This window comes from Lupinus angustifolius, chromosome LG01 (assembly GCF_001865875.1).
Source record: "Lupinus angustifolius cultivar Tanjil chromosome LG01, LupAngTanjil_v1.0, whole genome shotgun sequence".
Classification (NCBI taxonomy): Eukaryota; Viridiplantae; Streptophyta; class Magnoliopsida; order Fabales; family Fabaceae; genus Lupinus; species Lupinus angustifolius.
In genome coordinates, this window is record NC_032009.1 from 2,507,792 (window position 1) to 2,530,524 (window position 22,733).

The 22,733-nt window shown below is 33.1% G+C and overlaps 3 protein-coding genes across 3 annotated transcripts; 2 read left to right on the plus strand and 1 right to left on the minus strand.

Annotated features, from left to right (window-relative positions):
• Positions 5,210 to 11,309, minus strand: LOC109346783 (E3 ubiquitin-protein ligase XBAT32-like). The gene is made up of 11 exons (XM_019586575.1): positions 10,942 to 11,309; positions 10,384 to 10,819; positions 10,224 to 10,283; positions 9,909 to 9,980; positions 9,507 to 9,676; positions 9,253 to 9,413; positions 8,424 to 8,482; positions 8,236 to 8,282; positions 7,304 to 7,444; positions 6,433 to 6,524; positions 5,210 to 5,911 (listed from the first exon to the last, which is right to left on the minus strand). Exons 2-11 carry the CDS (start codon positions 10,576 to 10,578, stop codon positions 5,379 to 5,381), a joined length of 1,530 nt encoding a protein of 509 aa, XP_019442120.1. The 5' UTR covers positions 10,579 to 10,819; positions 10,942 to 11,309; the 3' UTR covers positions 5,210 to 5,378.
• On the plus strand, positions 15,116 to 17,907 carry LOC109346791 (ER membrane protein complex subunit 8/9 homolog). Its single transcript, XM_019586584.1, has 5 exons — positions 15,116 to 15,411; positions 15,933 to 16,079; positions 16,163 to 16,222; positions 17,204 to 17,370; positions 17,601 to 17,907. Exons 1-5 carry the CDS (start codon positions 15,205 to 15,207, stop codon positions 17,629 to 17,631), a joined length of 612 nt encoding a protein of 203 aa, XP_019442129.1. The 5' UTR covers positions 15,116 to 15,204; the 3' UTR covers positions 17,632 to 17,907.
• Positions 19,102 to 21,852, plus strand: LOC109346799. Its single transcript, XM_019586596.1, has 3 exons — positions 19,102 to 19,276; positions 19,655 to 19,935; positions 21,556 to 21,852. The coding sequence occupies exons 2-3, from the start codon at positions 19,683 to 19,685 to the stop codon at positions 21,588 to 21,590; spliced, it is 288 nt and encodes a 95-aa protein (XP_019442141.1). The 5' UTR covers positions 19,102 to 19,276; positions 19,655 to 19,682; the 3' UTR covers positions 21,591 to 21,852.

Below are 22,733 nucleotides of genomic sequence, written 5' to 3' on the forward strand. Positions count from 1 at the left end.
TCGAGTATTGTCGGCCAATATTCGAGTAGCCAAAAATGCTCGCCCGATTTTACTGTACGGTTAGAACTTCGAATTTCGGCATTCCAAGTGAAAATATTTTAGAAAATAGTTATGGACCAATTCAGGATCTATCTTGACTCGAAATGTGATTACAAAGCCAACGGCGCGATCAGAATTTAATTCCGAGTTACGGAACTTAAAAACCACATTTTGAGCCGTACCGAGTGGATTTTGGCCCCGACAGTGGTTCAGAATTGACTGTCTCCGAAAATTACCAAAATTTATCATAAAATAGGAAATAGAATTACAAGACTAAAACTCAACTAGAGTTTCGTCTAATTCTTTACCGAAAATTCCCAGAAATTCATTTTCGAAAATATAATTAATAAAAATATTAATAAAATCTTATAATTCAAAATCGTAAAATTCGCGGTGTTACAAATACCTCACTCTTTCTATTGATCAAATAAACTCAAGTCTTTCTTGTGAAGTCATCTGTAAAAATCACAAAATACTTGTCTCCCAATGAGTTTTTTTCAAAGGGTCCACGTACATCTCAGTAGATCAATTCAAGTGACTTTGTTGATTTGGTTGGTACATGTGACACAAAACTATTCCTTGTTTGATTACTTGACAAACACTCATCACACAGTTCACTAGGACTACTAATTGATGGTAATCCAATTCAGAAGCTCAAGGCTTTTAAAACTCAAATGGCCATACCTCTTGCGCCAAATCTAGTTCTCATGAGCTGCCTTGGACAACAAGCATTTGTGATTGTTCACTTGAATCCCAATCTTGAAAGTTCTGTTTTTGGATAGTGGAACTCTCAAGATCAGATTCTTGTCACAATCATATACATTCAATAACTTGTCTGCCATAGTCATTTCATACCCTTTCTCAAGTAGTTGACCAAGGCTAAACAAATTGTTTTTCATCTTTGGAACATACAAGACATTCTTAATGCTAACACTCTTCCCATCTTTCCTCTTGATTGAGATGTCTCCGACTCCTTCAGCATTGATGGAGCTATGGTCTGCAAACTTCACTCTACTCTTACTCACTATGCAAAGGTTCAAATCGCATGATACCTTTGTTTATGCACAATCTTATTGAGAACACACAAAAAATATTCTCAAAAATTATTTTTTAATTTCAAGTGAGGGATTGTTGGAACTTGGTTGTGGGTGTAAAATCTAAAAAACTCTCAAGTCCCACATATAAGAGTTTTGAAAGAAAACAACTCCCGATCCTTTAGTGGAGAGATGAGGAACATGGAAAAAATCACATGTTATAAATAAAAGTCTCTTATCTTCATATTAGATTGCCCTAACTTGAATGCGCTTTCATTCAGCCTTTTCTCTCTCCCTCATATTTTCTGTCGATGCATTTCCGGTAAACTTCTCCCCATTTCTTTCTGTGGTACTAAGAATTGGCACGGGTAGCCGTATTGTGGGCATTTCAAGAATTGACACTAATAGTCAGTATTGAGGGAAAAGAATTGGCACATGTAGTCATATTCTGTGCATTTTGAGAACTGACACAATATTGTGGGAAGAGAATTGACACAGGTAGCATATTATGTGTATTTCGAGAATTGGCAATGGTAGCTATATTGCGGGGATTTTGAGAATTGATACTAGTAGCCATATTGTGGTGGGTGTATTCAAGATCGATTCTTACGGTGTAGTAAGAATTCAATAACATAGATCTGTGTTGTTTTATCATGGGGACGGCGTGGTTGATAATCTGCTTGCACATTTTGGGCAATGCTACGAAACGTCTTAAAGAGAGCGACGTGATCATGACTCATTCAATAAATATCATTGCGTGTCAATTTATAATTGTTGCAAGTTATGGTAACAACAATAAAATTTATACTTTTTAGGTAAGTTAAATTTACTTTTGTACACATGCACACACAAAAATAGTATACATCACAGTTTCTAAGAAAAACTAAGACCAAATTACCAATACTAAGAAGAATCGTAGGACATGCACAAGCTTGTATTAGCATAATTTTGTCTCAAACTGTATTTCTTACCATATTTAGAATTGATGAAATAAAAATAAAAATAGAAAAATTAATAAATATTTAATTTTTTAGTTACATATATTTTTATTAGTCCGGAACATGGTTTAAGACATAATTTAGTACATATACAACTAATACATATTCCCTCCTCTACTGGCATTCCAGATAAGGATCAATAACAATAATGTCAATAACCCCGGAGAAATATCATGATAATTTTGTATACTGGTTCATTTTATCAATGACCTTTGTTGTCCTTGCATAATAACATGTTATGCATAATCAGTGAGTTTCAACTACCTTATATGGATATGGCCAAACGAAAATCTAGTCAAACGGGAGACCTTCTTCCATTTTCATGTATTCCATTTCTTTTACGAATTTGATCTATACTTAGCATTTAATTTCTCTTGTCTTTTTACAGTTTTTTATTATTATCTGAGTTGACACAACGGAATATATGTTTGATATTTACTCTTACCTTGTGCGAAAATTCATTGCAGGCAGAGGCAGCATGCCCCATACTGTTTTAACTCGTTTCCCTTTCTTGGAAATTTGAGTACGAATTCCAATGCCCTTTCATATATTATATGCTTTTGAATTTAACGTGACTGAGGAGGTAAAAGATTAGAGGACAGAAGAGAAAATTGGTTAAGTCACATTGCTTGTCACTCTACACTCGCCTTTTTATCTGATTATATTCAAGACTTCTCGCTGCCAAAGACACAGAACACAGAAACACAATGATAAAAGGGTTTTAATGTTCATTAATTCTTAGTTTTTGGGTCCACAAAACTGTTCTTTTTTACTTCATAGTTCGCTCAAATAACAACATTTTTGGGAATGTCAGTGTCTCTTATATTTTCATTTATTTAAAACTTCTCTTTTCACTATATAAACTACATCAATCTACTCTACACGTATTTTCACTTATCCCTTTATATCATATCACAATCACAACACTCGTATAACATTACCTTGTCCTTACCCTACATTTTCATTTCAAACTTGTCACTTCTTTCCAAACATGCCTTTGGAACTACCTGCTCAAGAAACTCTCTCAAATGGTATCAAGCATCTTCCAGTATCATATGAGCGAAGTGCAACTAGATTCCTTTGCTTTCAATATAGCAGATGGAGGATGAAGCATGAAGCAGGAGGTAGAGTTTTGATGGTGCTATCCTAACCGAGCTTTACTACAATCTTTTTTATTTTCTGATTTTTTTTGCTTCCCTTTTTCCTCAGTGATCTCTTTAAGTTTTCTATCCTGACCCTATTTTTAGGTGATTTCTTTTTTCTTGACCTTGCAAGGCTTTTTTCACCTTGTACTCTCATTATGGCATCCTTATCCTTCGTTCATGTCGATAGTTTTTCTTCTCATCAAATCAATCACTCTCATCTTATTATTTCTTAGCTGTTCCTCCTGAGCTTGAGCTTTATTATTAGTATTATGGTGTGTTTTTTCCGAGTAACATGTAAGCAATGTTGTGAATATATAGTTATTTAATATATGCAATTCCACTGACAATTTTCTCTCTTATGCGCTTCCTCTATTATGTTTCAGTTTTTATTTGAACACAAGCTGTAACTTGTACATAAAAATTTGAAAAATCCCAGCTTGTTATGTATATCACTTTGTTTAGTTAAAGTTCTTATTGTTGTACACATTTTCTAGTTATTACAAACTACAAATGCCATACCTAATGTACAAGTTCTTTAGCACAGAAGAAAAGGCACATATATTTTCCTGACATATCACTCATTTAAGATTTTATGTACATTTTGCAAGTGAAGATGTAAGGAAAAATATTCTTCTTTGTTTGGTTTTGGTGGTAAAATGAGTTCAGTCTTAAATGTATTACAAAATATTAAATTCAATAAGAAAAGTAGAAACAATATCTTATTTATTTGTTTAGAATGGAAATGTGAAAAGAAATTTCTCAATGTAGATGGTAGCATGTGTATAAATTAAAGTATGAACTATAAACAAATAAAACAAATTTATGTTTTTTAAAGAAAAAAACTTCATAGGCATGTGCATGTGGGTCCAATTGTCCATAGTACTGGGTTACTGGCGCATATATTTTCTCCTTCTGAACTGAGTTAAAGGAATAAATGCTGCTTAGGTTCTGAACTTTCTGACTTCTCAACCAAACTGCAATGAATTTGTGACGTGCTCTTAGCATCACCCACCGGTTTATGAACACATGCAATCATAACTTTTCAACAATTTTTTACCACAAAATTTCAGAATAAGTTTGTCACGGTAAATTTATGGAGCATTTGTCCCAAAAGTGTCTTGTTTTTTGTTGGCTTAAAAAATGTATTAAGTTAACAATTCAAAAATCAAGTTTTTTCTAACAAATAACAAACAATTAAAAAACTTGTAATCTTACCCCCACAAAATTTTAACATATTATTTACCTTTAAGAAAAATAGTGAATGTAATCCTTCAAAGATTTCAGTAATTTGTTAAAAAGTTGGTGGAAACTTGTAATCTTATTAGTTTTGCGAAGACTAACTTGTTATTAATTTAGTCCTCTGAGCTAATCCTTTAGGTTTAACTTTGTTATCATATTAAGGTCTGTTTTCGAGTTGATTTTTAGAGGGAAGGAAATAAATACTTAAGAGTCATCTTACAAGTGTATTTAATGGCTCTCACACCTTAATCTCTCTCATTCCCTCCAAAAATCAACTCGCAAACAAACATTTAAAGTACTAGGTTAATAATATGATTACAAATTATGTATAGGTCATTGTCTTCTTATAAATGAATGATCCTTAATCTAAGTTAACTAGAGGTAATTGTTATGGTCAACTTATTAATCATCCAAAAAAATTGCATAAAAATTGATTAAAAAATCAAAGAATGCATACTCAACAAAATCTAATATATAATCCAACAACTGAAGTTCCCTATGAAATCTTATATTTTTGCCCTGTTGGTTAAGTCCGTGGACTAGTAATTCATGGTAGATTTCATTCCGAATCCAATGAATAAAGAGGGAACCATGAATTTATGAAATTCATTCAATAATGAAAGAATTATGTTGAAAATGAGTTATAAGAGTGTGCTTGTATTTGTATTGTTGCTTTTATAGTCAACAATGTCAGCAGATCAGAAGAGGAAGCCATAAATTCTAACTTGAACAGTTAGCTAAAGTTCAATGTTTATTTTAAAATCTGCACACACATTCATAATAGAAAAATGAACCTTGTAGAAATTGTAGTGTGAAAACCGTGCCAAAACAGCAATGCTTGTCTCAGATGAACAATTGGGTAGTATTCACAAGTCAATATATCAACAATGGATGAAAAGCATAATAAAAACACCAAAAAGGAATCAGCATCCACTGCCTGTGGAAACAGATTGATTGAGTGAGCAAAACCATGATGACTTCCTTTTCTCCGAGTCAGAAGATGATCGCCTAAATCCGGGAGCAGAACTCCTAGCCACACGGCTCCTTAAGTTCTTGCTTGAACCACAAGGAACTAAGGAGGAGCTAACATCTGCTCCCAAGCAAAGGCTGGGGTTGATTCTGAATGAGGGGAACTTTTGGCAGCTCAGGGAGCGAAATGATCTTGAAGAGGGAGTTTTTGTGCCGCGGGAAGATTGTGATTTGCAAAATGGAGTGGTCATGTCTGAGGAATCCTCTAAAACATCACTGGAACATGAGCAAAATGTTAGGGACAAATTTGTTGTCCTTTGCGTTCCTTTAGGCAGTGGCCTTGTGTCTGGAAGTTTCACAAATGAAACTATGCTGTGCCGGCAGAGAGGACAAGCAATTGAACCTGGAGGGCCGTTAACGGTTGTTGAGGTGGAGTTTGTTGAGCAAAGATACAAGGCACATTGAGTGCAGAACTCGTGATCACAACCTGAATCATTACAAGTATGAAATTACTACAGAAGATGAAGGAAAAAATTAATTCAAGGCGATAAAAGTTGGTAAAAAATATATGAATAACCAATATAAATTCAGCTAGGAAAAATATTATGAATTATACACACCTTATCAAATTTATAAGTAACATATTAACATAATGTAGGTCATGCTTCGGATGGAATTGATAGCTTTATAAATATTTTAAATCAATATGGTGTGATAATAATGTTCCACAAAACAAAAATATTTCCAATAGCCATTGCTCCTTTGGCTCTAACCAAAGTCCTCCAGTTAGTAGTATCACACTGGAATGCCCCATGCCAACTTAATTGAATTTATGAGTGTAGACAGTAGCAACCCATGGTATCGGAATCTAAGCACACCTCAAAGCTTTTTTTCGAAAAGGGTAAATCGTTTTCCGTATTAAAGCATTTAACTAGATCCACCTTCCGCAATCATATATACAAATAAATAAAGAACAGATGATAATTTGTCACTATAAGAGGTGTATACCTTCTACAGCAACCATGCATTTCCTCTCCAAACAAACTACACATGGATCTAGGCATGTTGGTGCTAATTCACTTGTCCTCCATCCACATTCTCTGTTATGGATGATCACAACATAAACAAAAGAGGAGAGAAACAATATTAGCACCATTGGAATATCCCAAGTTTGGGTCAGAGTCAACTGCATTAATCAAATAAAGTGGATAAAAAAACAACTTCACTCAATTTTGTCAAAGATTTAGTATTTGGTATGGAGAATGTACATGCTTTTACATAATTTAAAGTAAGCAAATCATATGTTTCAAACAACTTCAGGTCAGATGGTTAGGTAGAACACTATATATTATTTTGCCAAAATATTTCTGCACGATGTAAAGTACGAATAATAATACCAAGTACTTCTAAAAGTCCAACTTGCTAAGCTAATACTGGTAATGTCAATCATGCTGAATATGAAATTAATGAACCTAAAAGGACTTGACTCATATATTTAGAAACATAACTATATAATAAATATTTAACGGCACATAAATTTTAGTAAATTTTCGCAAGTATCATCGAATTTTGTCAGTAAAAACCTCAAATTCCATCAGCAACTTTTGAATGATCTGATCATGTGTATCACCAGATTCAAAGCATAACCAGTTAATATACCCGCTATTTGATTTGGATTAGGGAAGACTCCACAAATTCATGGAAAGAATCATGCTATTTAAAATCAATGGATGTTAATCTTTCAGAAAACAAAATTTCAGTGGGTTCTCCCAAGGAAGAGTAAACCAGATAGTATTAGAATTACTGATATAAAAGTTGATTATAAACTGATAAGTGAAATTGGGTGAGCTGGAAGGAGTATAGCTCCAACAACACATACCTAGCAATTTTCACAATGCTCATAAGTGGAAGAGATAGATATGGTGAAGGAAGAACTTGCAAGTGTTCTGTTGGAGGTGCTTTTAAGATGTCCTCAAGCCCGTTTTTATTCCATGATCTAGCAACCATCAAGGGGGTCGATCTTCAAAATAAAAAAAATCATATAAGTAAGGCAAAACGATTGAGCTCCATCGATGGCAAACAAATGCTTGAGACAGTCAGACAAATCATTCAGAAACATAATGCATGTTCAGATTTGTGCAAATTAACCTATCTTCAGCTAAGGGTTTTTTGTAAGAATATCTAAAACTCAGGTACCTTCGCCCAGATGCAACAAAGCATTATAGGCACTGAAATTATGACAGGTCCAACTGGTCTTTCTTACAGTTAGACAGCAGAGATCAAAGGATTCTTGAAAAGAAAACAGTCAGAAGACGATGTTAAGTGTTATCCTAGTTCCAAGATGCAAATTCTAATAGAAGGAACAGGCACTTGCAAACCGAAATCATACAGATAAACACAAAATATTCCTATATAATGATTGATGATGATTGAATGTAAAGTTCTAGGTGATAAGCACTGTAATGTTCTAATTATTATTCTACGAGACAGAAAGGGCATATACGGCTAATTTTCAAAACTCAATATCACACAGAAAAAAACAAAACCTAGGAGCAAGGATCCTCTGAATCCAATAACATAATATATCAAAATTAAGTTTGAAGACTCCATTAGGTGGAAGCTTCATGCATTGGACCACCCTTTTTTATTAGTTAGAAGACAAGGGTACATAGAGATGTTTGACTCCTCTAGCAGAGTACTAAATTTCGTATCAAATATATGCACCAAATCATTTATATCTTTACCAAGCCTGGCAGTAAATAAGATAAATTCATCACGCATCAAAAGTAACAGATACATGAGGATACATACCCATTAGCATTCCGAGAAGTCAGACTGGCACCCTTGGCAATCAAAAGCTGGAGCAAACAAATAATACAAAAAAGAAATAAGGAAACCAACTTCAATATGCCAACATTGACATTACATGTTAATTTGGAAGAATAATATAATTTCAGTTCCAAAAGTATATTTTCTTCTAAAGGAAAATAGAAACGCACTTGACAACATTGTGCATTTCCGCCACAAGCAGCATAATGGAGAGGAGTGCTCCCAAAACCTGCAAGTAAGAACAGACAGAAGTTACTCGGGGCGAAGCTATATAAATTACCCCATACTATTTTTCTGGGTGTACTATAGACATAGTGTTTGAATTTTAGTATACACAGGGGTCAAAACTAAACAAGAGTAGCTGATTGAAAGATGACAATTTCATTTTTACATATATAGTAGAAGGAAGGAACAACTAGTCCACATCTCTTTCCATCTGATTGAACTTTATATGTGAATATACTCAGTAATGATTCATTGGCAATCTGGCATACTACGGAGGTTAAACCATAAATGAAAGAGGGTGAAACTCACTCTGACACCAAGCCGAAGGCCGTGCTGAGTAGATGAGGAAGATATTACTGTTAGTGTGGGGTAGAAAATGGAGTGAGATGGAAAGGTTTTGAGGTCAACAATTGGGGACCTGGGGTGTATAAATGAGCTGCGTTTCACTTTTAACCGCTCCAAATTTTAGTTGTACCAAGCAAGTGTTAAATAATTTTCATTCCAAATTTTCACCTACTCATTCAGTTCGGCCAAGCATATCCTAATTCTTGCAGAAACAAGAAATGGAATGTTGAACAATACTGAATTATTGACGACTAATCACAATCTCTTAAACATTTGCATTAAAAAGAAAAAGAAGATGGAGGCACAAGTATTATGGAAACAAGCAACAGACAGTAGTGACATTTATCTACTTAGATATAATTGGGAACTTTACAAACCAAATATTTGATATCACTTTTTCACATTAACAAGAAATTGCCAAACAGTTACCGATTAAATCAATTGTCGTTCCATCCTCCACAGTAACCTCGGACACCGAAGCTCCCAATTCTAAGAGTAACTGCACAGTTTCAACATGCCCATTCAATGCTGCCATATGCAGAGCAGTAGTACCCCCATCAGCAGTTCCGTTAATTACCTCACGCAAACCACTTTGCATGCAACAATTTAAATACAAAATTAACTCAGTACAACAGTTTATAATGCATATGGCATATGGCAAGAGGACTTTTGAGTGAGTGTACCTTTGATCAAAATCCGCGATTGATTCATAATCATCTATCTGTAATACATTCCAAAAGTTAGGGATGCTAGGTATGCAGTCTGCAAGGAGGAGCCGAATGCACCTAGTATGACCATTTAAAGCAGCCAAGTGGAGTGCAGTACCTCCATTTAGGTAATCTGCTTTATAAATCTGCAATCCAATTTAACAGCTGATCTTTTACTACTCATTCTCCCTAAGAATTTTTGTGACTGTAAATAAATGGAGCTTGTAAAGTTTGGGAATTTTCAATATATTAGAATTAGATACTCCACTTTCCAATGAAAAGTTTCTATCTTCAATTCTTTCTTGAAAATGCCCTTAGGGCATTAGTTAGCATCCTCGATAAATAAAACACAAAATTGTTTGGGAGTAATGATCATACATTGGCATTGAAAATAATCAGGGTCTGAACCACCTCCCAGTGACCATGTTGACAAGCTTGCATCAATGCAGTCTGTTAATCATATAAGGTAAGTTTAACTCAAATATGAAGCTATTCATATCCAAAAAATCAAAGTTTACAACCTTGTGCATAAAACTGATAGTTCTAAACATTGAACTATTAGAATGAGAACAAGACTGGGTTTAAGGTTTACAGTAAAACTGATAGTTCTAAACATTCAACCATTAGAATGAGAACAAAACTGTGCCGTAAACTTTCATGAAGAAAACACTGAAACAAAATAATATGAATTACCTGACCACGATAATTCCTGAGGTTGATATCAACTCCAGACTCAAGCAAGAGATATACTATCTACATCAATGCGAAACACAGTGCATATTTAAAAACTAATAATTCAGAACATGATGATACCAGTAAAAAAATTAAGATTGGAGGCCATTGAATTAAGTACCTCATGGTGGCCATGAGCTGCAGAGTAATGCAGAGGAGAATTACGAACCCCGAAAGTGGAATACCTTGCAAGACGTGGGTTATATTCCAATAAGGCCTTGGCTTCTTGAACATCACCATCTCTTGCTGCAGAAACTAAGCGCTCACCAGATGCAGAACATCCAAAAGAATTCCCCACAAGACTCAAAAACTTCATATCTTTCTCAAATTAAAACAATCCAAATTAACTAAATCAGCAAATTTAAAGCAGGATTCCTTCACTGCCTTGCAACTTCGCCCGATACGAAATCAATCATCAATGTTCAATCATAAATTCCAAAAATAAAGACTTGTTCTGGAGATCTTCTTCTCTGTATTTCCTTCTACCAAACTAATAACAACCCAACAGAAAGACACCTTCAAACATGTGCAGCCATTGAAATTGCTAACTCTCAAAACTGCTCATTTAAATATTACTAAAAATCAATTATTTTTAACATATTATCTCAATACATCGAAAATTTCGAGAAACCCAACATTGATACGTAATTAATAATTAAAAAATAAACACTATTTGTACCTTCCGAAGAATTTCTAATCTATTCCAATTTGCCAAGCCTATGTAATATAATTAACACACCAACTTCTACATCATCCATGATTCATAATCAACAATCCGCAAACCCACCTCCAAAGTTTTAATCTTCATATAAAGATACCAATTTGCAAATTAATGTTTTTTTGGGTAGGAATTGGTGTCCTTTCTGGTGTATAGGAGAAGATTAACTAATGAATCTCCTCAATGATCCCAAGAGAAGGAAAAAATATTTGACAACGAAAGATGAATGGTGAGGGGAGAAAGATATTTTGCTTAAAATGGAAATTGGTTAAAAATAAAGAAAAATATCCGAAATAGGTGAGAAATGTTGTTAATATTATTGAAGAAGTATATATTATGAAATGAGTGTATTGGAGGGTGAAACAAAAGTGAAATAGGCATGTCACCATGATTGGTTATTATTAGAGAGTCAACTCGGTAGTTGTATTGTCACTTTAAGGACCACACAAACACCTTTTAAGAGGTTACTTTCCTTTTAGAAATAGGTAGAAAAAAAATGTAATCGGTGTAAAATGATATTTTTTTTATTAATGATTAATTTATATATAATATATGTTTTGTCGACAAAAATTGATAGGAAAATTTTGTACCAAAATATATCATTACCTTATTGATGAGTGATATATATATATATATATATATATGATTATTGTTCGCTAAAGACACTCTAATGTTTGGTACTTCACCAACATCTTTTTTATAGTACAAAATTTTGAGGTTTATCAAAATGATTTTTCATTATCAATGAGTGTTGGTTTAAATGATATATGTTTGATTCATCTTAAATAAAATTTTGGGTTCGAGTCTCGTGGATAGAAAAATGTCCGTTGGGAGAGTTAATCTCACATACCTGTGGATGTTCTCGGCTCGGAAAGGATTGCCTCCAGTTCGAGAATCTAATTCATAAACCAAAATTTTCATTTATAAAGAAGATTTTAATATATATGTATTATCATGTACAAAGTTATATAATAGTACATCATTCACTATTTAATATTTATATGTATTATTTTTTATAGGTGATGCATCATGGGTATATAAAACTTTTATGCATAAATATTAAATACTATAAATGAAGTCTTATCTACCAATATTATAATATAATGATGGAATAAACATAATATATTTTATGGCATGAACTATTATTAATTTGTGACTCATTATGGTCATGCATAATTCCATAAATGTAACATGTATGTGTATAAAGAGAATGCATATGAAATAAGCTTTGCAATGTATGAATGAATTTAGTTGGTTATTCTTGCTAACAATTTAAATCAAAATTCATTTTAATGTAACTATTCCATTTCTCCATAAATGGTCATTATCTTACAAATCTATCACACATTTCTATTTTACCTTAAAGTCTTTCATAAATTTTTATTTTTATTTTTTATGGATGAAATAGAGTTAAGAATTGTTCTTATTATTATTTTTCTGTTTAATAAACAATATCTCTTAATCTATGATAAAGAATTAATATAATATATTTCGATATCTGAATATCTTTTTAGTAAGCTCTCATAAATTGAATATTTAACCATTCAAGAAGCTGAAATTTATGAAACAGACAACATAATGATAATGATACCATGCCAACAATGATAACTCCAAGAAACACTAAGCAAAAAGCTGTCCTCGATAAAGTGGTCGAAGGCACCAATTTTATGCATGAATGAGGCCATTAGGGGCACCTAATGTTGTAAAATGCGTTGTCTAACCCAGTGCTGCCATGTGAGTTGGAATCTCTTTCCTGTTTTATTTTCACCAGTATAACATAATAATAATGCAAAAAAATAATCTTATACAACAATAAAAAGATTTGCCAACACTAAAATACTCCCATCACTCACACTGACTTTAAATTTTTTAAGTTTCTTGAGCCTGTCATGTTTTCTAAAATGGAAAGTAAATAACACCTTCCGTGGTTCAATTCGAGTCAGCAATCATTATCCTTATTGTTGTCTTTTAAAATACTTTCTATAAACGAAAAAAACATAAAAAAAACTAGCATCCTCCTGAAACAACAGAAATAATGTAGCAAGAAGTTTTTATGCAAGACGTTGATATAGTAATATAAGTTTTACTAGATTTTCAAGTATATCAAAAGGAAATTATTGGGAGTGGTAATTGTTTGGAGACAATCATACAATCTTAAAATTGATTAATTTCCCACACAAAATGAAATAATACATTTGATTATATATAAAAAATCATGCTTTAAAATAACCACTTTAGGATGTGAAAAATATACATAATATAAGTAGCACAAACTTCAAATTGCATTTAATTTCCACGACCTTATCTTCACTACTCCATCATTCAGTAAACAAATCTTTCAGCATTTTGGCCGATGCTATTATTATTAATCATTTAAAGACACATTTGGTCAACAACATCCAATGATCATAGCACTTTCACAAACTCAGACATGAAAATTTGGTATTGTAACATAATGATTGCGACCTCCATTATCCTCCGAGCGTGAAACTTCCAACCATGATATGTCTATAGTTAGCTGATAAGTTGCACATATCACTCTGCAATAGCATCAAGGTCGAATGGTTCTCTAGATGAATTTTCTTTGTGCCCTCAAGTATAGTTGCCAACCTTATAACTTTTTGGTGCTTTTGGATGTGAAATGAAAAAATCCAAGTTCCCATCTGAATAAGGAAATATTTGTAAATTGTTTATAAGCCTTTAATGCATCTCAAGGGTGTACCGGAAGGGGTACTATGAGTTTTATGATAGGTGAGGATATACACAATCAAAACTGCTCCACAACTTACACCACTAACTGCTGATTTAGGAAAATCATATCAGTTGAGAGCATTTCCTTAATTTGTCATCTCTCCCAAAACATTTTCGACTTCATTCTCCCTTTTTCTTTTTGTGATACTAGAATTGGTATAGACAATCAAATTGTGATAATTTCAAAAAAACTAGTTATAGCAAATTTGTGGTAAATTTGGAAATTTGAGAATTGAAACAAGTAGACATACTATGTTTATTTTGAGAATTGACACTAATAGTGAAAATCATGAGTGTATTTGAAATCGATTTTTAAAGTGCAATAAAAACTCAAAACATAGAACTATATTAATTTATCTTAAGGACAATATATTTAATAATCTGCCTACACATTTAGGACAACATCATAAAACTTTAAAAAAAAACAATCTAATTGTGACTTAGTCATGAATATACCTTTTGTATCATATTTAATTGTCTCAAGTTGAGTTAACAACAACCTCTTAAGAGCTACTAGGTTGTTGGCATTCTTAGTATTTAAGAATTATTCTTATCTTATTCACAATAGTTAGTACTTTTATTCCTATAACAATTTTCATAAGAAATACTAACCCTAATTGTATTCATTATGATTATGATTGGTGTGGTGTAAGTTGGGAATCTAATTTAGTAATATATGACAATTTTATAATAGAGTGAAAAATTAATTGATGTTTGAAAAATGAAAATGAAAATTATAAAATAATATAAGCCAACAAATGATACACTAATAATAACCCCAAAATTCAAACAAAAAATGCAATAGGAGTTTAAACACATAAATGAATTTATTATTTGATAAGATTATCACATAGATAATGAACTAATTTTGCTGCCATGTGTAGTTATTCCTTAGAGCCACTTCATAGAATCAAATATTTGATATTTAACCTAGTAAGATATCTAGGAATCTATTTGGACCTTATTCAATAAATCATTAGTTAGGATTCTTAAAGTCCTTTTGTGAGTTGAATTTTTTAGGAAAATAAAGAAAAAATGGAAGGCTTGAAAGTCTTAAAATACACAGATGAATGACTCTGTAACCTTCTATTTCAATTTTTTCTCTAAAACTCAACTCGCAAACATACTATTATAATGAAATTAAGGTTGTGCAGAGATATGTGAGAATTCAAAGAAAATTATTCCTTACTGCCAGGCCCAAAAGCAACACTGAGCCTTTTTCACGACACATCTCACACACTCACAAGATGGCGTTTCCCTTCGCTCCATTGAATCGTCGATGCTGAGCAAAAATAATTTCGCATCCTAAATAAAAATAAATCGCAAAATAATAATAAAAAAAACAGAATATGACATCACCATCCTTATTCATAGTTCATGCTCGCTTCATTCATAATTTCATAGTCATACTTTCTGCAGTGAGTCATCGTGTTCTCTTTCGATTCTCTGTTTCGTGAATTATAGACAGACATCATGGGCAGTGATTTGAAATACGAGGTTGCGCAAAACGCATACATCAAACTCGTCCTTCATTCCCTTAAACACCCCACCTCCGCCGTCAACGCCATCTTGATCGGTCGCGTCTCCGCTTCTAACGACGCCGTTGAGGTCACCGATGCCGTCCCTCTCTTCCACTCCCAGATCGGTCTTCTTCCTCAATTGGAGATCTCACTCATTCTGGTACTCTTTTATTTATAGGGTTTCCATCATTTTCTCATTTAATTCTAAACCCAACATGGTTTTCAATAAAATTGTGAGCAAAGTTGATTGCTTTTTTGTTCAACATGTGAAATAATCAACTGGGTTTTCTTCTGGGTATCAATTAACTATTTTGTTTATTTTTTTAGTAGTTCTCTGATTCAATTCTGACCCAAATCAATTTTTGGGACAATTATGCAAAAAAAAGTAGGTGTTTTTTTAAGAACGTTGAAATGATCACCTGGGTTTATCTTATTTTCTTCTGGGTACCATTAAATTACTTTTTTTTCAGTAGTTTTCTGATTCAAATATGACCCAAATTGGTTATTTATAGAATAATGCAAAAAAGACGTATGCTCGTTTGAACACTGTAAAGTAATCAACTGGTTTTAGCTTTTTGTTATTTTGGGTCCCAATTATTTGTTTATTTTGAATTCTCAGTAGTTTTATGGTTTGTTTTTCTTTTTCCCTAATTTTGGCTATAATAATTGCGTGTGAGGCAGATAGAGGAATATTTTTCTGCCAAAGGGTTGAACATAGTTGGATATTTTCACGCAAACGAGAGGTCCGATGAGTATGAGCTTGGTGGTGTTGCAAAAAATATTGGTGACCACATTTGCCGCTACTTTCCCCAAGCCCCCATTCTCTTGGTATGTGGTGGGATCTGTGCTAAGTTTGTTTGCAGTCATGTTATTGTGTTTATCATCCTTTTATTCCTTTCAATTATTTGCAGTTAGATAACAAGAAGCTTGAAGCTTTGAAAACGAGCAAGGACAGTGGCGCCATAGTGCAGGTTAGCTATATTAGTATTGGAAACCACGTTCATCAAGCTCTATACTCTATAGTCAGTGGCGATATAAAAATCCCTTTTACCACATTATGAATTTTATTTTGAATTCTATCGGTGAATAATACATTTGATTAAATATAAAAATCATCAAGAGCTTTTTTAATCGGATTGTACAGCATGCTATGCTTTATTTGCTTATCCTGGCAAATGTGTCTTCCTAAAGACTGAATAGCCTTCTTCTTTTTTGTGTGGATGAAATCATGAAACCTTTGGAAGTTTGTGATTTGAACTGAATAGAAGATGTGTAACTTCTCCAAACTCCTTTTGCCCTTGATTATGAGCAATTTGCATTTACTTTTCTTGTTTCCTATCTTGATTTTGGGACTTACTTTTGGAGAATTATGCCCACAATTTAGACAAAACTTCTATATGTGAAACGTTAAGTGAAAGGAAACTAGGGGCTGGCATCTTGATATGTGGTGTGAGTTTCATTAGTTGCAACATGTTGGGAATCAGATCTGATGGCAAGACTTTAACATTGTAGCATTGGATGTTTTGCTTCATTCCCTTCCGTTTTTTTTTACAGAATTCTAAAGAGGAACATTCATTGTTTGATTTGACATATGTCAGCATATTGATCTATCTCATTTTTGTGTTAGAAAAGTTTTGAAAGTGGAAGAATGTAATTTTATGTTGTGTCATTCACACGCCTTCTTAATTATAAGGCTGCAACCTCAAGTTAGATAACCCTTCATTCGACCATCCATATGAACAAAAATGATTCCATGTTATCTGTTTCTTCATATTCCAGAAAACACTTTTTTCTTCTCCCTTTTGATAAAGGAAGGAACACATCAATCAAATGGTTATAAGTGTTACTTATCCCAAAAAAATGGTTATAAGTGTTTATGCTACTGTGCTTGTGATATGCAGCCATCTTTTGTTGGTTACATTAACTAAGATTGCCTTTTTCTTGTGGTTTAGCTTTATGTTAGGGATGCATATAAGAACTGGAAGTTGGTTCAATCTGATGGGAGCAGTCGATTCTCCCTCAAAGAACCATCAGCAAATCTGGTCTTATTGGACTACATTTCATCCGAGAAATGGAATGACATTGTAGATTTTGATGATCACCTTGATGACATAAGCAAGTAAGTCCCTTTGCTTGTAGTTTTTCCCCCTCTTATACTTGATTTTTATGGATAACATTTGTTGTCCCACAGAGCGTGAGGGTATTGTAACACTCACATTATTACTCATTGAACATTTAAACGATTTGATCAATTAGTATTCATGGCATAGAGCTGTAGAACTCTTCAACTAAATGATATATCGACGTAGTTATAATTGACTTTTGCACACAATCTATTTTCTCTTTCAGGGATTGGCTAAACCCAGGTCTCTTCAACTGAAGTCTGCCCTTTTCTCCATTTAGACAATTTACTTTGCAAGTGGATGATGTTCATTTAGGCTTTTTTATGGTTCATATGCTGAATTCTCAATGATGAACATTTAGGGAATAGATTTTGACCCTTGGAAAGCTGGTTTATCTCAATCTTATTTATATGTATAAGCTGAAATATTGAGGACATGTCTTAACAATTTTCACCACTGTCCGTGTAGGATTTTTGTTTGCAAAGACAATTCTTTTTTCCTGGATGTAGGGTATATTAAATTGGAGTTTTCTTGCTTTGTTTGTCATCAATCATTACTTGGTAGAAATAATATAGGCACCACCCCTATTATCTTAGTTAATCAATGATTGGCTTCAGCTTTACGTCTGTAATATTTTTCATGACTCAAAATAAAACATTAGGCTGTTACTCATACACGACAAAGAAAGCCAGGAACACTGCTACAAGGGCCAAAACTGAAGCAATTTTCTGGGATTTTTTAAACTTATTCCAAACTTACTCCTCATTCTAGCCATTAATCATATGTACATCTAATGATTTAGATCTATTCACTAATTCAAATCATTGGATTTTCCTAAAATTGATGGAGGACGAGGAGTAAGTGGATCTCTCCTATTATTTGAGAACAGCACCCAAATTTGCCAAGATCTTTTGAAAAAATGAAAATAAAAATGAGATAGTGAAAGTTGGAGAGAGAAAAGTGCTCAATCTTCAAAATAATTCACCAAGTTTGCTTAAAGAAGATCGTTTAAATTTTCTTTGTTTTTGTCCTATTAGTTTTTTCCTTAATATAGTTTTAATGAACTATTTATTTTAAAATCGAATTCACTCAATATTTGTTTGAAAATCAACTCAATATTTAGTTGAAAATCAACTCAATATTTAGTTGAAAATCAAATCATTATTTAGTTTGTTTGACTTATTTTATGAATTAAACAAGACGAACTTTAACTAAAAATTAAGTTTGTTAAATAGATGAGCCAACTTGAGCAAAACGTAAGATTCGTTGGTTCATGAGTTGATAAAATTATATATATATATAATAGAGAGTAAATATTTAATTTTGTGTATATTAAATATATAATTATCATTCAAATTGACAAATTGAACTTTAATAAGTTGAAGTAAGTAAGTCACAAACTCTTAATGAACCAGACTAATTCAAGGTAACAAGTCAAATCAAACAATTAACGAACTTCAGGTTAGCCAAATACAAGATGAAAATATAACTCGTTTTGAATTTGAATCGAGTTTAGACCTAAACAAATGTTTATCAAACTGCACTTTATTGAATCCAGTAGAACTTTAATTCGACTCGTTTCCGGCTCACCTAATAACCTAATAAGAAAATTGCTATTATCAAATTGACATTTGAAGCATGGGCCTGCCTATCTCTCCAACAAGGATGTTAAAAATGATGATAATTTTCATCAAAATAGAAAATTGATTTGAAAGAAATAAAAAAAAGTTTAAGGGCTAATTTGTATACCTTTCCATAGAAATGCACAACACTAACCCACTTCAATCACACAAGCTCACTATCCCTCCCTTTAACTATATTATCATTCGAAGTTCTCACGGGTCTTGCTCCTCAGATTGTCGCTGTGAAACTTGGAATCAACCCATTCATCACTAGACTCAGGTATTTCACCGAGTCTCTGGTTTATCGATGCTTGTATTCTTTTAATCACTTTTACATTTCAGTGTTCTGTTTCGAAGAGCAAGCATCTCTTAACTTTCTATTAACATTCGTTGAGTTGTTTTTTGCAATTTCTGTAGTATACACCAACCGTATCAATTTCAAGTTAAATTGAACAATTCATCATGGGTTTTAATTAAAGTCTTTAAATTTGTTTGTAATAAATGATTTTATTTTGGTTAATCAAGGAATTGTTATAACATTTTGAACCCTAACCTAGATGTCATTTTCATGATTATTTATCGGGTGTTGTTTGTTCCATACTTTTAATTTTGGGTTTTATCAATTGCTAACATATTTTGTGGATTTTATTTTATTCAGTTTAGTTGTGAGCTTAAAATTAAGCTGTATGGGAAGTGAAGAACCAAGAGATCCCTTCAAAGGGGTGGATTGGAAAGCTGTTGGTAGTGAGATGCAGCAAAATCCCAGTGTTCAACGAACTTTTAAGAAAAAACTTCCCAAGAAAATTAGGGAAATTCCTGAATGTTATTTTCTTCCTCGCTGGCCGCTACGGTCCGCGATCGCCTTCTGCAGTGTATGTATTGCTGGTGGAGTTGGTGCTGGTATGCTAGTGGAAGCCTGGATTAACAAGAAAGTTAAAGGTATTTCTGGTCTCTTTATTTCTTTTGATGGTATCATTTCATTTACTTGATTGTCTCGGGCAAAGAACGATTTTCTGGTTTTTCTGCACATTTGGCTTGGCTTGGCTTGGCTTTTGTGGAACTTCATCAAATGAAAGGCAAAAATGCCACCTTTCCGGGAAATATTTCTAACTTTTTAGTGGTACTTTAATATAGTGAAAATTAGTTTACTTAAACTTTGACCTGGGTCATATTACATGAGAAGTTTGGAACCACCTCTTGAATGTTTCATCCCTACTCCATATTGTAAGTAAAAATTATTGACCAAGCATAATTAAATGGATTAGCACCTTGAAACCTTGGCATTTGGCTGCCTTTTCAGTCTTTGGGCTGGGGATGAGAGTGTTATGTGCATGAGTCGTTATGCTAGAAAACATAAGCTTAGGAATGAATTTATTTGGGAAAAAGTTGGAGTGACACCTATTTAAGGAGAAGATGAAAGAACCTTCTCAGAGGTGGTTTGTTCATGTGAGGAGAAGACGAATGAAGGCTCGAGCAAGGAATGTAGTTCAAACATAGGATAATCAGATTAAAGTATCGAGGAAGACCAGATAGAATTTGTATATTTTCTCAAGTCCAACAATCCCGACCCTTGCATATCTACACAAACTATACACTTAATCAGCTTCTTGTTCTCTGTCCTGTCCATCTTCTTCATGTGTCATCTTCCATTAGGACCACCACAGCCCTTTTTGTTGGCTTGTATACAACCATTCTTCTTTGGGAATCTTCCTACAACAACGAGCTGATGGTGCCTCTCCAGTTTTAGTCATACAGGCCCACTCATATGCAAATATTGAAACACTGTTGTGTATCCCCTCCCCTTTCTGAAGTCAGAAAGTGGTGTATAGTAGGTTAAAACTGTAGAAGAGCAAAGTTGGTTGTGAAATTCTGAGTCAGGTTATAGACTTGGTGTTGGGATAAGGTAAAAATAAAATAAAATTTAATTAAACTCTAGTTAATTAGTTATACTCAAGTTGTTGTTGGGTTATACTGGAGAGCCTGACCTGGTTCCTGGGATGTTAGAAATGAAGCTTCTGGATTACAAGGGAAGAATTAGAAGTAGAACTTACCAGATTGTTTCTGAAGATTTATATATGACCCGGACTTTGATACACTTTATTTAAGATTATGGAGATTTTTCATTTACCAAGCTATGCAGGTGCTGCTTATCAATGTTCGTAGTTATGCATATATGATCAATGCACTATTTTTTTGGGGTTAAAACCTAGACCCACCTGGTGGAGGGGCCTCTTATTGAGAGGCCCTGGATGACCCCGAATAGGGACATAGAGAATTTGTGGGGAACTGGGGATTGAACCTCGCTTTTCTCGTTGCATGGCTCCAGCTCTAACCACCTAAGCTATAAATGAGACATGTTCAATGCATTTTCAGGAAGCTTGCTTCAGGTTTATGACTATCATGTTTGTATTAAATTTCAACTGTTAAAAGAGGCAAATATAATAATTCTATGCTAAATGACAAATTTTACTTTAGTTCTTTAAAGATCTTTGACTTTATTGTTTATTTAAGTTTCAAATTAAGAGATTCTTACAATTGTATTTTATTCTGGCATTGCAGAAGATGGAGGGGTTATATGGGAGTTTGACAAATAAACCTTTCACGTTAATAAAACCAATGTCTCAGACATTGCTGCTTCTCTAGCACACACCCATTACTCACAAATTGATCTCTTGTGCAACATTGGTGATTGGGAAATTTCTTCTTCTTGCTTTGACTTTATGTCTGTTGGCTGAATGTACTTTTATATTAGACGGGTATTTATTGTTTAAATTTGTGGAATAAAAATCTTAAGAGTGTCACAAATTTGCTTCATCTCATTCATATTACTTCAATACAAGATACAACCATACATTTCGAATGGCAAATGTGAAAAGAAACAAGAAAATGAAATCAAATTAATCCACAACTCTGTCTATTCCATACCAACCAGGACTAAAATTAAGTACATAGCCTCGACTAGCCGTTGCACTATTTTCTTCATACAACCATCTCAAACAAACCTGTGCTATAGACTTGCCATGACTATCTGCAATCTCTTGTAGCACATCATTCTCCATTACCTTATTTTAGCCCCTGCTAGCACTTTTCCTTAGATGTGAGAAAATAATTTTAACTATATTTTTTCCATTGCTATGCAAGGTTCATCTCCACCTATACATTAGTTTATTACAAGATTACAAATATCAATATCGTCATTATACAAAGATATAAGTATGTTATATAGCATTTAATATAAAAAAATTTATATTGTTAAGCACTCATATTAATTAATCTCATGATCATTGGAAGAATATTAAGTATTTCGATTTGTTTTGAATGATAAAATTCAATCTGGTCTCTAGAATTTTGTGCTCACCCCAATGTGGCCCATGAAGAAAATAAAGTCAACAGAAAAAAATATAGAACATTTGTGGGACAATTTAGACATGAAAAACAAAAGTTATAGAATAGTCTTTAAAGAATTTTTTTCACATCTCAATATTTCTCAGTACAATTTTGTCTCTAAAATTTGGATTAAATGGAGGAAAGTGAAAACCCACTAGAACCAATTTATTCCATGAAAGAAATTAGAGAGATTGTTGAATGACTTTAATTTGCATTGGCCATGTTGCCCCTGTAATGAAATTTTCAAGAATTATTAGATAATTTAGAAAAGTAAGTCCAATTAGGCCCAAATAGAGTCATGTCTCCTTCTTGTAAAAAAAACAGAGTCACGTGTTCTTCTTCTTCTTCTT

Excerpts from the sequence above, each read along its gene's own strand:
- LOC109346791 (XM_019586584.1), top strand. The coding sequence starts at position 15,205 with ATGGGCAGTGATTTGAAATACGAGGTTGCGCAAAACGCATACATCAAA. Across the intron at positions 16,080-16,162 it reads CCCAAGCCCCCATTCTCTTG|TTAGATAACAAGAAGCTTGA; the intron begins GTATGTGGTGGG and ends AATTATTTGCAG. Across the intron at positions 16,223-17,203 it reads ACAGTGGCGCCATAGTGCAG|CTTTATGTTAGGGATGCATA; the intron begins GTTAGCTATATT and ends CTTGTGGTTTAG.
- LOC109346799 (XM_019586596.1), top strand. The coding sequence starts at position 19,683 with ATGGGAAGTGAAGAACCAAGAGATCCCTTCAAAGGGGTGGATTGGAAA. Across the intron at positions 19,936-21,555 it reads GATTAACAAGAAAGTTAAAG|AAGATGGAGGGGTTATATGG; the intron begins GTATTTCTGGTC and ends CTGGCATTGCAG.
- LOC109346783 (XM_019586575.1), bottom strand. The coding sequence starts at position 10,578 with ATGAAGTTTTTGAGTCTTGTGGGGAATTCTTTTGGATGTTCTGCATCT. Across the intron at positions 8,483-9,252 it reads AACGACAATTGATTTAATCG|GTTTTGGGAGCACTCCTCTC; the intron begins GTAACTGTTTGG and ends TCTTACTTGCAG. Across the intron at positions 7,445-8,235 it reads ACTTCTCGGAATGCTAATGG|ATCGACCCCCTTGATGGTTG; the intron begins GTATGTATCCTC and ends TTTATTTTGAAG.